The sequence below is a fragment of the Pseudochaenichthys georgianus genome, chromosome 7, assembly GCF_902827115.2.
Source record: "Pseudochaenichthys georgianus chromosome 7, fPseGeo1.2, whole genome shotgun sequence".
In the NCBI taxonomy this organism is placed as follows: Eukaryota; Metazoa; Chordata; class Actinopteri; order Perciformes; family Channichthyidae; genus Pseudochaenichthys; species Pseudochaenichthys georgianus.
The window spans coordinates 11,641,894-11,657,335 of record NC_047509.1 but is presented as its reverse complement, the minus strand read 5'-3'; the positions used below and the strand labels follow the sequence as shown (position 1 = coordinate 11,657,335).

Genomic DNA, 15,442 nt, shown 5'->3' with positions numbered 1-15,442 from the left:
CAGCTATTCTCTACCTAACTTCACAATGCCTGGATGAGGCAGCAATGGCTTTTTTTTTTCTTTGTGTGGGTATCTGTGCCCCTTGGGAGCTAATCAGATAGAATGATTCCTGTAGCCGAGCAGCCCCCGCCTCTTCCTCAGACCAATCCCTGCATTAATACCCAAATGCCAGGCATTTTCTCTCAGCATCGTCTCCGTCCACCTCCCTCTGGTCCTTCCTGTCTCTCTCTCTTTATCTGTCTGTCTTCCTTTCTCTCTCTCTCTCTCTCTCTCTCAGCCCCTCCATTAATTCAGGTGCCTCCTGCCCCTGCACCATTACAGCTTCCAGAGCCTCTGTAGCTCTCTCCCGCGCTCCCTCTCTCTCTCAGCCCCAGCCTACCAGACAGTCCCTCAGAGTCTGACACTGAATATAAAGCAAGAGGACGGCTGTTACCTGCTCCACATGCACCCAGCCCTCTACTCCTCCTGACGGGCTCCTCAGAGAAACCTGCTTCCGTCCGTCTCCCTCCTCACCTGTATTTTTAAATTAGAGGGAAAAAATGTTCAAGTAAAGATTGAGAAACGCTGCCCCCTGCTGGTGCAGCTGTAGAAGTGAATAACAGTTTCCTCCAGTTCCAGGTATCGTTGCTCTCTCTTTGTGTTCTCCATTGCTCTTTTTTTCCCTTCTTTGTGGGCAGCTAGGATTTGAAATGTCTTTGTTTTTTTAATGCATCTCGTCTTTTTCCCCCTCCTGCAGGAAAAGCTTCATCCAACGACGACGACGTCCAGAAGTCTGACGTGTCCTCGACGGGTCAGGGGGTCATCGACAAGGACCACTTGGGGCCGCTCCTGCTGCAGGTGAGTGCTGCACTGCATCTCCGTCTGATCAGGGAATATTTCTTCGAGGTTTGGTGGTGACTTCCTGTCGCTGTCCTCTCAGGCTCTGGATGGCTTCCTGTTTGTGGTGAACCGGGAAGGCAGCGTGGTGTTTGTGTCGGACAACGTGACGCAGTACCTGCAGTACAAGCAGGAGGAGCTCATCAACACCAGCGTCTACAATATTCTCCATGAGGACGACCGGGAAGAGTTCCACAAGAACCTGCCTAAGACCAACAGTGAGAAACACACATTTACACACAAACACACTCACAGGGAGGCTGCACATCTGCTCAGAAGTAAACTCAGCTTGACAACTTCCACAGGGCCGAGTTATAAAACAATCTTTGAGAGGTTGCAACAACTCGCGCACGTCAGCGTAGACTCACTCAGTTATTTATTCACTCCGTTATTAACCCCTTCTCTGGTTATAATGAGGAGCTCCTGGGAAGCCTGTTCATGTGCATGAGAGCTTTTCGGAAAGAGGCACACACACCTAACAAAACACACATGTGCACAGGAGCACCCGCCCACCCGGTGCTAAGCAGGCAGAGCGTAGCGCAGCTGTCAGTCACACTCAGTGGTCCAGACAGTGTAAAACAGGCCGAGCTTTATTCAGATCCCATGGCAGCCATATGGAAACTACTTACTGCTGAATAATGCACCTCCATACTTCCCGCTACTTAATTCAATTCTTGTTTGCATGTGCCTGAGTATTTGTGTGTGTGTGTGTGTGTGTGTGTGTGTGTGTGTGTGTGTGTGTGTGTGTGTGTGTGTGTGTGTGTGTGTGTGTGTGTGTGTGTGTGTGTGTGTGTGTGTGTGTGTGTGTGTGTGTGTGTGTGTGTGTGTGTGTGTGTGTGTGTGTGTGTGTGTGTGTGTGTGTGTGTGTGTGTGTGTGTGTGGACTAGAGCACTATTTATAAAGCTGATTAATTATGGATGCGTGTGTGCTCGACTGAACCCGCCTCTATTAACTCTGCAGTAATGTTCCTTAGCAGTGGCGGCTCCGACATGTCATTGACACGTTCTCTCACTTATTTCCCTTTGCACGCCGCTTTATTCATTCACACTCTTTATTTTTTAAGTCTCGCCTTATCTCCCTGAGCATCCCTCGTGTCTCTCAAATTGTTCTCAGCTTCACTCGTTCTTGGTGTGGCAGCCACACATTGTGGTTGTCTGTTTCTCAACCTGCTTCCCTGTCTGCTCTCCCACCCCCCATTGTGTCTCGCTCTGCTGCTCTGCCCCCGTCATTATCTTTTGGGCCCATGAATGAAATACGCTCTCGCTGCACATTCCTGCGGGATGACCGTTGACCACGCCAGCTACAGCTAAATACACACACAATCATGCACATTCACTAACGAAAACAGACACACACTCGAGCACAAAACATGGAGTGAGTTTTAGTTGTCGGCCGGTGTGTTTTTTGACCCGCCTGTCTTGCCTCGCTGTTGGCTAATTGCAGTGGTGTAATGTAGTGAAGTACATTGACTTTAGTACTGTACTCAAGTACGATTTGAGGATTACTAGTACTTTACTGAAGTATTTCCATCTGATGCTACTTTTTACTTCTACTCCACTACTATTTTTTAAGCCAATATTGTACTCACTATATTTGTCTGAAAAAAAGAAAGAAGTTACTAGTTACTTTACAGATTCAGATTATTAGCTAAAACTAAATAAACTAAAACATAAACTATGATATCTAATTATAGGTTAAAATATCTAGCAGCATTATATAAAGTAATAACAATTATCTCCACCTTTTCCAGCAGTGATGAATGCATATTTATATGATTTCATATATTCGTATGATTCTAAAATGGGACATCACGCACAATAAGTGCTCTTACTTTTGGTACTTTAATTACATTTCTATGGCAAGTCTTTTGTACTTATAATTAAGTGACATTTCTGAGTATTTTTACTCAGTAGTATTTGTACTTTTACTCAAGTAAAACATCTGTTTACTTCTTTCACCACTGGCTAATTGTGTCTAAGGGGAGATGTCGGCCCCATTGACTGTACCGTGTTTTTCTCTGTCCCAAGGCCTTGTGAAATCACCTCTCCCTATCCCCCCCCCAAAAAACGTCTCGCTCTCCTGGGTCTTTTCTTTTATCTTCCCTGCACCTGCCAGACAGAAACCTCCCGCCGGCTCAAGGCCTCTGATAAGGCTTCACGCAGACCTTGGAGGACAGTTGGATGTCTCTGAAGTTTTCCTCCCCTTTCTCTCTCTCTCTCTCTCCCCCCTGTGAAGGTGACCCCGTCTAAATGAGTGTGTGTGTGTGTGTGTGTGTGTGTGTGTGTGTGTGTGTGTGTGTGTGTGTGTGTGTGTGTGTGTGTGTGTGTGTGTGTGTGTGTGTGTGTGTGTGTGTGTGTGTGTGTGTGTGTGTGTGTGTGTGTGTGTGTGTGTGTGTGTGTGTGTGTGTGTGTGTGTGTGTGTGTGTGTGTGTGTGTGTGTGTGTGTGTGTGTGTGTCGTGATGAGAAGTCAGGGTCTAAATGAGGATAGATGGCTGAGTGTCCCTGGCCTCTGCCCGCTGTCGAGCGCACTGAGAGGGAGAGATATTGGAAATCGACACCTTGGCTACATTAATCCCATGGTCCATTTAGCCAGGCATCCGTACGGCAGGAGAGGCTTCTGCTTCTCAATTTAAGAGGGAAAATACACGTTGCAGTGTGTTCGTTGTTTTTTTCTTTGTGTGTGTGGATTCCCGGCAGGAAAAGGGTGTGAGCTGTTGTGGCGTCTGATCACAGGCAGTCCATTGCTACATTTAGTTTTCAATCCCAGCTCCATTTTTACTCCCCAGTGTAAATGTATTTTTTGTTTGTGTTTCTTTTTTAATAGTAAATGGAGTGTCGTGGGGAAGCGAGGCAGCCCGACAGAAGAGTCACACCTTCACTTGCCGGATGCTGGTCAAGTTTGGCCACGCACACGGCTCCATGGAGGAGGGGCCAGGAGGGCCGCGCTACGAGACCATGCAGTGTTTTGCTCTTACCCAGCCCAAGGCCATGATCGAGGAGGGGGAAGGTACGCTGGGGCGGTCACATAATAACACACATTTAGTTAATGATAAGAAGTAATTACTTGGAAAAACAATCACATTTGTTCTTTTTCACGCTTATAAATATGTTTGGCTTATTGTTTTTTCACGATTCATAGCTTTTTTGTTATTTAAAAATGTATCTGCTGAAGGAGGAAGGTTTCTCTTCAGTTAAAACCCTCCAGTGCAGATATTTTAAGTCTGGATTTTTCCACACTAATTATTATTCCAAGCGGAGTATTTTCTGGAGGGGGACTCTAACAGAAAGTGAATATAAAATTGGAAAATACACAACTCTGGTGGAAAAGTATGATTCTAAATGCAATGCAATAGTTGAACAAGCTCTTGTTTGTGTCCTTCTTCGAGGGACTTCAGTACATAGTCATAAACTTCTCCGTATTTTCCTTTCCACTTTCTTACCATTACCAGAAGCGTTTCATAATATCAAATAGAAATTGAAAGAAATCCAGCACATTGACAGAAACACCGCAAGAAAATAGAGAAGTCATGTGTAAAATGTAAAAATTATACTAATAAGAGATGATTTGGTCATGGGACAACAACATCTTGTTTACACATGTCACATGTTTGGAAAAACCTGGGTTTGTTTAAAGGTGCAAAAATCTCTTGCCTCGTAAATAAAAATGTTGTCTCATTTATCGCAGTAGAGATCTAAAGGAGCAGAGTCAAGGAAAGTTGTTACAAGAAAAAGAGCCTTAAGCACATGCATCGATCATGAATCATTACTGACTCTCCTCTCCTTTCCTTTGCAGACCTGCAGTCATGTATGATCTGCGTGGCCCGTCGGGTGACAGCCATGGAGAGAACGGAGAGCTTCAACACTCGGCATGAGCTCTCAGGTGAGGAGCTGCGTACCCTAAATGCTCAGTGAACAAGCACAAAACGCACAAACAGGCTGTGAAGTTTTTTCTCCATGAACAGGTTTGACTCATCTCCTCATGCGTCTCCTTGTTTGCTTCCCTCCCCGCTCGTCCTCCTTCTGTCCTCCCTGGCAGGTAAACTGATCCAGATCGACCAGAACTCTCTGCGGGCGTCGATGCGTCCGGGCTGGGAGGATTTGTTGAGGCGTTGCATTCAGATGTTCCTGCAGCACAGTGACGGGCAGCCCTGGTCGCACAAACGCCACTACCATGAGGGTGCGTCACACACACACACACACACACACACACACACACACACACACCAGAAATCAACCGCTGAAGTACTTCAAACTTAAATCATTCATCATGTAAATCGCTTTTAAATCCATAATGAAAGAGCTCATCAGGATTTCCCTGTATTTAATTAACTGTTTGCTTAGTTGTGTATTTCATCTTCTCTTACAAGGCTGTAGTTAAGGAGAATTGTTTGTCTTTTATTTGTTGTTGCTCCCCATCTTGGCCAGGCCTCTCTTCAGGAAGAAACCCTGAAACACACACAATCCTCATACATCAGTGTATCAATATTGATCTCATGAATACAAATGTCTGAGCGCTACCACATTGATCCCTGCTGTAATCACAGGGTTGGTTTCAACATAAAGGCAGTGATTGATGACCTCTGTTATCAGGCTGTTCATTTGTCTTCTGTATCCGTCTGTGCAGCCTTCCTGCAGGGTCACGCCGAGACTCCCTTGTACCGCTTCTCCCTGTCCGACGGCACTCCAGTCACAGCCCAGACCAAGAGCAAACTGTACCGGCACCCGATGAGCAACGAGCCGCAGGGATTTATCTCCACACACCTTCTGCAGAGGTCAGAAACTGAACATACAAACACTCCTTTCAGACACAGCAAAGGGTGTTTAATTGACTGTCTAGACCCCTTCCAGCACGTCCATGCAAGCTTTCATGCCACAGAAATAGCAGCTGAAGTAGCTCTTCTGACATCTTATGATCACTGAGAAAACACAACTCAGGATCTGATCATTTATAGAGACAACAGCAGAGGTAGGGGACTCGATTAACATGCCTTGACGTCACCCTGGAGACCCAAATTTGACTTGCTTGACAGTTACATGTGTTTCTTTACTTTTAAGATCGTCCCCACATTTATGCCAGCTAACTCCCTGATTGGGAGCAAATCAAAGTCTCAAAACCTTTTATTTAATAAAAAACATAATTTCCATTGCGTTTTATTTATATCACTTTAAATTATCTAAGTAATTGCTTTGTAGATAAAAAACAGTCATTTTTTAAATGGGACGTTCAGCATTGACTTTGCTATGTTTGAAATTAGGGGAGAACATCATAATTTTCTATGACTCGACTTCATTCTCACCACTGTTACCTTATAATTGTTTGTGACTTTCAAATGTTTGTTTGTTTTCTCCTTTTGTTCAGGGAACCCAACGGCTACCGCTCAGCTCAGGGGGGAAACATGATGCCGAACACCATGAGACCACAGGGCATGGTAGGCCCAAACCCCAATGCCCAAATGAACATGAACACCGGTGGGGGGATGGGCATGAGCAGGGGCTTCGGCATGAACGAGCAGGGCCACATGGGTCACATGGGTCCGATGGGAGGCAGCTCTATGTACGGAGGCAGCGGTGGCGGAGGAGGAAGTGGAGGTGGAGGCATGGGCAGCCGCATGATGCAGATGAATCACATGGGGCAGATGAATCAGGGGGGGCACATGAATCAGATGAATCAGATGGGTCCCATGAATCACCCGGGCCAAGGCATGCAGCAGCACCCACAGCAGCCCCCGTTTCAGAGCAGCGGGGGGTTCGGGCTAAGCGGCATGAACAGCCCTTCAGGAAGCCCCAGAATGGGTGGCCCCCAGCCGGGACTTCTGATGTCCCCCCGCAACAGAGGGAGCCCAAAGATGGGCGCGAATCAGTTCTCACCAGGAGGTAAGCCAGTCAGTGTGTGGTTGATTAGCATCAGTTATTTATTAATATATTGGCTTGTTTTTTCATTTTGACTTATGTTTTCTTTTCCAGGTATGCACTCTCCCATGAGCGGCATCATCAGTGGTGGAGGAAGTGGAGGAAGCACCACCACCTTCTCCAGCAGCTCCTTAAACGCCCTACAAGCGATCAGTGAAGGAGTCGGCAGCTCCCTCCCCTCCACCCTAACGTCCCCCTCGCCAGCCCACAAACCAGACGGCTCGCCCAGCATCCACTCTTCCTCTCAGCCCAGCCAGCCGCCCAAACCGGGCCCAGACGGCTCCAAAAGCCCAGCGGGAGGCTTGGGGCCCGGCGACCATCACCACCCCATGCACCATCACCACCCTCATCAGCATCCTCAGGCTGAGAGTTCTGCAGACCGACCCGACAACCAGGCAGCTACAGCGACTAAAGAGTCCGCAGAGGGAAGCAACGATGCGGGGGTGGCGAGCTGTGAACCCTCTCGGAGGTTGCAGGACAGTAAGGGGCATAAGAAGCTGCTGCAGCTGCTGACCTCTCCGACCGAGGAGCTGGGGATAGGTGGCAGCGGGTCATCGGGGCCGCCTGTACCTCCTCCACCAGCTAGCAGCAGCACTCCTGCAGGCTCAGACAGTAAAGACCCCACTGGAGGCTTGACGAGCCCCTCCTCGACTGGAGTCTCCTCTTCATCAACCGGTGCCAATCTGGGCCAGGCGACCGGGCCAGGGGCTTTGGCAGCATCACTTTCCTCAGCGCACTACACTGGCTCCCTGCAAGAAAAGCACAAGATCCTCCACAAGCTTCTTCAAAATGGAAACACTGCAGATGACGTAGCTAAGATCACAGCCGAGGCCACGGGGAAGGTGACGCTCGGGGGCCAGGAGGGCGGCGAGGCAGGAGGAGGGGCAGGGGCCGGGCCGGGGATGGTCACGGAGCCCAAGCAGGAGCAGCATAGCCCGAAGAAGGAGAAGACCCACGCCCTCCTCCACTACCTTCTCAACAAGGATGACTCCAAAGAGCCAGTGGATGTCAAGCCCAAACTGGAGGATCTAGATGTGAAGGGAGCCCCGGGGGCCGCTGGCGGTCCCGCACGGGGCGGTCCTGGATCTGCACCCGAACATCCTGAGAGCAAGATCAAGTCAGAACCACCGGATGATGTATGATCGCTTTTTTGTTATGAAATGATTAAATAAGCAAAATCATACTTTAATTTACATTGAGCTGGCCATACATAGAGCTCATTGACTCACTGCCTGTGATCTTCAAATACTTACGTAATAACTCATTTGCTCTATTTTTATATCCAGTTGCATAATCTGGAGTCTATCCTCGGAGATCTGAGGGGTTCAAGCTCTGACTTTTACCCGGATCAGAGCGGAGGTGGGGGGGCGAACGACACAGGAAGCAAACCCCAGGGTTGCCTTGACGACAGCCTGCAGGGTAAGTGGTTAAAGGATCAAAGCTTACAGGAAGTGACATTTTGACGCGGAGCAGGAGTCAATATAAAATGCCAGTAAACTACATCTGGCATCATCACATGCTGAATTATCTTTTAACTCCTAGAGCTTCTTCTCTGGTAGAGAGAGCGTCCCTATATTGGCCCTTTCCCCCAGGCTTTTATTTTAAGGAGAAAATAAACGTGTTTTTCATTAAATATAGAGAATCTAATATTTGAATGGAAATTCAATGCTTAGATAGCAAATGTGTTTCTATGTCATTATCATAGCAGTAATATATCCTATGAAGTCATTTGAATTTGAAAGTATATTTATTTTCATTTGTTTTCATATTTATGCTAGAAAATGCTTAGTCATACACAAATAAATTCCGGTTTCCCCGGATTCAACCATTCCTAATTTTGTGCAACACCAATATTATTCTCCGTATTTCTGATCAATTAGTTTATACTTTTTGTGCGCAGGAAATGCCGGAATGGGCCCGGGGCCTCGGGGTCCCTTCCAGAGGGCCATGTCCATGGATGGGAAGCCGCCTGCCGGGCCTGTGGGAGCGGGAAGACGCCCCATGCTCATCAAGCAGGAAAACATGATGGGCAGCCCAGACGGCTACCCAGGAAACATGGGTGAGTGTTTCAGTGGCACGATATCAATTTCAGCACAATTTCTCTCACCACTAGTTAGGGACTTCACTTTCTTTGAATTCATATTGTATTATTGGATAACTTATACTTATCTTACAGACACCGATTTAAAGGGAAGGTTCACAAATCCAAAATATGGTTCTCTAAGCAGTATGAATTTTGCAAAGAACAATGTAGTTATATTGTATTAGAGATAAGGCAGGCATATCTACGGTCAATACCTCCAACACTCGCACACCAAAACAATCTAAATGTATAAATAACGCTAAAAACAAGAGACGTGAATGTTTGTTTGTTTTTTATTGGAGGTTAACCGTCCTTTTTGAGGACCATGAATGTGCCGAACAGATCTCCTCAAACACTTTTATGATACTGACTCGTGAATATCTGGTGTTTATGTATCAACAGGACCAATGAACAGGGGCATGGTTCCCCAGCGGTCGCCCATGGGGGGGTCAGCGGACTGGGGCATGTCCCGCTCAGGTGTGAGCCCTGTGGGTTCAGCAGGACACCCCTCCATGATGCGTCCTGGCATGGAGTACAGCAACAGCAGGGGCATGATGTCAGGACCCATGATCGGCCGCTCCAACAGCGTACCGGGCACCAGGTCCATGCTGCAGCAACAGCTGATGGATATGGGTACGTCTCTAATACTCTATTGGTGCTGGAAAATGATCCGAGACACAGTTATTTAATATGTACCAAAAAAAAAGGTACAGTGGAAGCTTATAGCTCAGTTTTTAGAGGCACTTGTACAAAAATCTAATGCAAATGTTGATCTTATAATACCTTTAGATGAAGTTTAGGGATTACCAAAGTGACCATATTACAGTACACCCTGAAGTACATTTATGTACTAAATTGTATGGCATTCTGAGGTTTTTTAGAAGTTATTCTATAATGAGGAGACCTTAACTATATGTGGACGAATACATACTACACTTCCCTGTTCATCACACCCAAGCTGCATAACCTGTAGCTGCTGACTACCTGTATGTGAATGATTCAAATATGTAATGTCTCCGTGGTGTAGGAAGCTCTGCCGACATGGGGATGGGGATGAGCCCCTTCAGTCAGCAGCCCAACCAGTCCCCCTCCTGGCCCGACGCCATAATTAGCATGGACGGTACCAGGTCAGTGCAACATTCCTCCTCCTCTGTATTCATTCCTGATGAGCTGCTCGGGAGTACATCATGTAATATAACAGGAGGTTTGAATCAGCCTCACGAGTGTCTGTTTGTGCCTTGTAGACGACAGTTTGGAAACGCCTTAGATGATCTCCTGGTGCCTCCCACCACCAGTGAGGGTCAGAGCGACGAGCGGGCGCTTCTGGACCAGCTGGACTCTCTGCTCAACAACACGGACGGCATCGCTCTGGAGGAGATCGACCGAGCGCTGGGTATCCCGGACCTCGTCAGCCAGGTGGGTCTGCAGAATTTTTTTTACAAATATGGATTGAAAAATGTCAATTACTCGCTCTGTGTAACCTTCAAGACTTGGTCTTCTCGTATGCCTCGCTGCTGAATGAAAATCTGAAAATGTAATTGATCAAATAAAGTATATGAGGGGCCTCTGTTTAAAACAGCACATGCAGTATAAATCATATCAATGTTATGCTCACCACTTCCCAAGCACGTGCATTTTTGATAAAACCTTACTATTTAAAACACTTGTGCATTAACAGTCTTATGTGTTCAGGAAGTATTGAGCATACAGTACGCCTGCGAAAGCGAGACTTTGATTCTACTGCACAAGTTGTGAGGGATCTTAATACATGTTTTGATATAGTGTGTTAAGTATTCCTTTTACCACGCTTTCATCCTCGTGCATTCTGGATCTTTCTAGAAGCTAATTGAACGTAGAAACGATCCGTCTGCATGCCATGACTCATAAGTGAGCCTAACGTTCATCTTTGCATTAGATATTTCAGACATGACTCACCGTGTTCAGACTCTCTCTGAAGGAAGATGGATGAGCCCAGCGGGATCTGTCTGTGCTGCTTAGAAAAAGACAATTACAGAGCCAACCAATTGGAAATTAATCAATTAGATGGAGAGGTTTGACAAAGTTCTTCTTTTGTCTTGTTTGCTCCAGAACCAGGGAAGTGAGCAGCAGCTGGAGTCTTTTCCAGGGCAGGACCCGTCCATGGTGCTAGATCAGAAGCCCCTCTATGGACAGGGCTACCCCGGACCCCCCACCATGCCCATGCAGTCTGGCTATGGAGGGAACCCCATGCAGGGCCAGGCCCAGCAGGGGGGGTTCGGGCCCATGCTGTCTCAGATGGGCCAAGGTGGAAGCTTCCCTGGAATGGGTGGGATGGGCGGCATGGGTCACCCTCGTGCCAACATGATTAGACCCAGGATGATGACTGCCAACAAGCCCATGAGGCTGCAGCTGCAGCAGAGGCTGCAGGGCCAGCAGGTACAGCATGCAAACAATTACGTTTTAACAAGACCCAAACTAATGAATCACCATCATCAAGTTGCACCGTTCATTTCCGCATACACAGTATATATTTTCTGCAAATATATAGTAAGTATATATACAAGTGGGTCAGGGTCAGAGAATCATTTGCTCCTCCATCTTGTTTTTAATGGGTTTTTTCTCCTCAGTTCATGAATCAGACGCGGCAGGGCATGGGCATGAAGATGGAGAACCCAGGAGGAAACCCTGGCATGAGGCCAGGCATGCAGCCTGGCATGGGAGGACAGGTAGATGACGTAAATATACTTTATATTAAGGACGAATCACTGAAATACTGATTTTGAAATATGAGATGATCATATCAAAGATTATGGTTTAATTTCGTCATCAGGGTCAAGTTTGACACTAATATTAGTTCACACTTAAAACCCCTTTATATGGTGTGCTTGATCAGAAGGTGGTACTGATCCTTTCATTAAATCTGTTCAACATACTGACTGACTCGACAGATCCCTGCTGTGGCTTTTTAGGAGTCTTATCTTTTTAGATTTACTTATGTCCAGAGGGATTAAAATTGCCAGTAGTTTGAAGGTTTTATGGCCACGACATTCCTTATATATTTATCATGTCTAGTATATTGTCAAAAGAGAGACGGGTGCTGGAGTGTTCAGCTCCGATGCTGCTCTGTTGACTTTAATTTGTTAGAGTTGTTACAGTCTGTAAAATATTACTTTTATGTTTGTATTTTCCTATTCTTTAAGAAACATTCAAGTGATGGAACAATTGGAACATATTTGACTGTTGTAGTCTAATGGAATTTAAAACATAAGCCTTTCTTATCCATCTTTCATCCAAATTACCATGTTTGTCCAAGAGACCTTATCACTCACCTACTTTTTACATTACACGCTGTATATTTTATAGCATACACACTTTATTAACGCTCCAAATATATCTATACCACATGCAAACCCTCCTCAACCTCTCTGATTATGTGTTTGGTGCAGCCGGGCTTCATCAACGCTCAGATGATGGCTCAGCGCAGCAGGGAGATGGTCACCATGCAGATGAGGAGGCAGCGGATGATGATGCTGATGCAGCAGCAGCAGGCCGCCGCCGCCGCAGCCGCCGCGGGGGGGTTCAGTCCTCCTCCAAACGTCACGGCTCCTGGAGGCATGGAGAGCCCGATGGCGGGGCCGACCATGGGCCAGCCGGGGCCACAGCAGTTCAGCTACGGGGGGAGCTATGGTGAGTTTACTGAGTACTGCTGCTCCCTGGTGGGGAGTCAGTGCACTGCAGGGGTCTTCTTCACATTTGTCATTAGATTGGACGATTTATGTTGAAAGAATACCATCCCTCGCTCTGTTTTTTTATAGTCAGTCCAAACGTTGTTATTAAAGGTATAGTAAGTATCAGAACACATTATAAGGCAAAAGGATCGCTATCTATCTTGATTTACCATCTTTATATATATTTTTTTTAACACATTTCAATTGAGATGTAGGTCTTGAATCTATTACAAAACATACAATTGATCAATATCAGTCAATACCTGTGTATAAAATATTTAAATTATTTAAATTAAAAAGGGAGAGAAGGTCAAATAGACACCTGTGGATTCATGATACCATTATTTTTAATTAAATGATTAGATTGTAGTCTTTCATCTCCAGGATAATAGTTTCCATGTTAGTACTATGCATTGTACCCTGTGTAATACTAACAACATTGAAAAAAGTGCAAAAAATAGTGCATATTGATGGTTGGTTATTCCTTCAGTTATGTATTTCCTGTAAATGGAGGACTGAGCTGATGCTGGATGATTTCTCTCCACAGGGATGGGCCAGCAGGGAGACCCCTCGTTCGGCCCAGCAGGCAGCAGTCCTCCTAACGCCATGATGCCCGGCCGCCTGGGGCCTCAGAACCCCATGATGCAACAGCACCCGCAGGGCAGTCCCATGTACCAGGGGGCGGAAATGAAAGGCTGGTCGCAGGGAGGCATGGGACGCACCAGGTAGGAAATGACACACATCTACAACAGGTGCTCCAACTCTGTGCTGTCAGATAAGGGAGAACCTTTCTCTTCAGGTGTTATTTCTTAAATGCCAGCTTGTTCTTCCTGTCGCTCTCCCTCTCCAGCTCGTACCCTCAGCAGCAGTTTGGGCAGCAGGGACCTCCAGGGCAGCAGCAGTTTGGGCAGCAGGGGAACCCGGGCCAGTATGGGGGCATGATGATGAACGGGGGGATGCCAGCCAGCGGAGGAGGAGGTCACATGGGCCAGATGGGAGGGCAGATGGGAATGAACCCCATGGTGATGGGACGCATGCCGATGGGGCCTGATCAGGTGGGTGCAGAGCGGAGGAGAGTCTGAAAAAACTGGTTTTATTTATTCAAATTTGTCGTAACACAATACTGACAAGCCTATGTACACACTAAATTGTTATTGCTTTGATATCTACTCCTTTCCATAGTGAGTGCATTTCTTGTTATAGCAGTTTCATTGTAAGAGATGGGGAGTCTTAGTTAGTTCAATTTAGTCCGTATCAACCAAATGTAGTCTTTTATTATCAATTTCCGGTTTCTGTTAATATAGCTCTGCTTTGGCTCAGCAAAGAAACACAGTCGGTTTCCATCGACCTGTTTTCATGCCAATATCTTTTTTCATTTTTCATATATATTTAAATCAGGATGAAGAAGTTTTATCAGCTTAACTTCAGATAAATACGGAGGATTTATCCTTTTTGCTTGAATAAAATTTGCTTTAATACGATTTTCATTCTGGCAGCTGTTTTAATGACAGGCTACACTTCAGATCAGTTGCAGTTCTATTGCACACTTTTCTTTATTCCTTTCTCTCTTCTCTCCCCTCAATCTAGAAATACTGCTGAGCATCGTGACAGGAGGACATTAGTCTCGCTGTGATCTCCACTCAGAGACAGGACACGGCTGCAGCCCTGGAGTGTGTGTGGAGGAGCAGGTGTTGTGTGTCTGTGTGCAGTGCTGCACTCCCACCAGACGGGGGGGTGAACTTCCTTTGGACTCATGGCCAGTATCAGTCTGGCAACCTGAGGGAAAGCAGACAGACTGTCACACACATATGTTAAAACATGCAGCGTTCATGAAAATCAGAAACACTGTGATACATTTACATGAATCCTCAGACAGCTCTGTCATTCCCCTTTTAGGCTGTAGTTTAATATTCCTCTCTTTATGATCGGTGTGTGCGCCTCGGTAAACACAAACCGCTCCCTGGACCAAACCGTGAAGGTGGACAGACGCTCGAGCAGATCACAGACTTGGACGAAAGTGTTAAGACATCCTCTCCTCTGTCGAATGTACCATGCAGCTGTGTTCAGATTCAAAATGTGGGATTCCTCTCTTGTTTCTGAACTCCCCCGCCATACCCCCACTGCTCCTGGAGGATCCCTAAAGTAAACGTGGTTCAAGATGAAGAGACATCAGATTGTGACACTCAGATGAATGTCATTAGGCAGTAGCACATTGTTTCCTTCTCCAGGACGCCGCTAAAGTACGAGTGAATTACTTGTTGGCTGATTGCACTTTAAGGAAAGGCTAACATCAAAAGGATTGTGGCAATACAGAGGCCTTTACCCAAGAATTGCATTGCAGCAGTTGTTTATTTTGGTGTGTGTGTGTGTGTGTGTGTGTGTGTGTGTGTGTGTGTGTGTGTGTGTGTGTGTGTGTGTGTGTGTGTGTGTGTGTGTGTGTGTGTGTGTGTGTGTGTGTGTGTGTGTGTGTGTGTGTGTGTGTGTGTGTGTGTGTGTGTGTGTGTGTGTGTGTGTGTGTGTGTGTGTGTGTGTGTGTGTGTGTGTGTTCTCCAACCGTTCCTCTCCGGGTAATGGGGGCTGTTGTTTGGAAATGGGTAACTTTGATGATCTTTGTTCTAAAGTGGGAACCAGTAGAAAGGCGGCAAGCACAGATTTGATCCAACGCTCTCATCTACAGAGGTACCAATTTATTACAACAAACCATTTTTAAGTCATTTTAAAAACTCTCTTGAGACAAACAGACTTCTATAAATGTTCAAAACTTAACTTATATTTATAAAGTTTCATTAACATGATCATTTTATCTTTCCACAGGTAGTTTTAAATCCAAAATGTGCTGACATTTTGGTTACCTCGCACCAATTAA

At 46.3% G+C, this 15,442-nt stretch overlaps 1 protein-coding gene across 4 annotated transcripts in view; it reads left to right on the top strand.

Annotated features, from left to right (window-relative positions):
• The window catches only part of LOC117449624 (nuclear receptor coactivator 3-like), a 78,193-nt gene extending 63,196 nt beyond the window's left edge, over positions 1–14,997 (top strand). For 3 of the 4 annotated variants that reach the window (XM_034087404.2, XM_034087405.2, XM_034087406.2), the window contains exons 5-23: positions 737–837; positions 920–1,094; positions 3,701–3,883; positions 4,670–4,756; positions 4,913–5,053; positions 5,501–5,648; positions 6,236–6,750; positions 6,841–7,922; positions 8,073–8,205; positions 8,687–8,845; positions 9,272–9,502; positions 9,897–9,996; positions 10,114–10,285; positions 10,958–11,284; positions 11,476–11,583; positions 12,295–12,535; positions 13,124–13,301; positions 13,427–13,631; positions 14,164–14,997. In XM_034087404.2, the coding sequence (XP_033943295.1) occupies positions 737–837; positions 920–1,094; positions 3,701–3,883; positions 4,670–4,756; positions 4,913–5,053; positions 5,501–5,648; positions 6,236–6,750; positions 6,841–7,922; positions 8,073–8,205; positions 8,687–8,845; positions 9,272–9,502; positions 9,897–9,996; positions 10,114–10,285; positions 10,958–11,284; positions 11,476–11,583; positions 12,295–12,535; positions 13,124–13,301; positions 13,427–13,631; positions 14,164–14,175 (4,298 nt within the window). In that variant the 3' untranslated portion in view covers positions 14,176–14,997. The remainder of the gene's footprint in view (positions 1–736; positions 838–919; positions 1,095–3,700; positions 3,884–4,669; positions 4,757–4,912; positions 5,054–5,500; positions 5,649–6,235; positions 6,751–6,840; positions 7,923–8,072; positions 8,206–8,686; positions 8,846–9,271; positions 9,503–9,896; positions 9,997–10,113; positions 10,286–10,957; positions 11,285–11,475; positions 11,584–12,294; positions 12,536–13,123; positions 13,302–13,426; positions 13,632–14,163) is intronic. The other variant, XM_034087407.2, reaches the window with a different exon arrangement.
• The last annotated feature ends 445 nt before the right edge of the window (positions 14,998–15,442 follow it).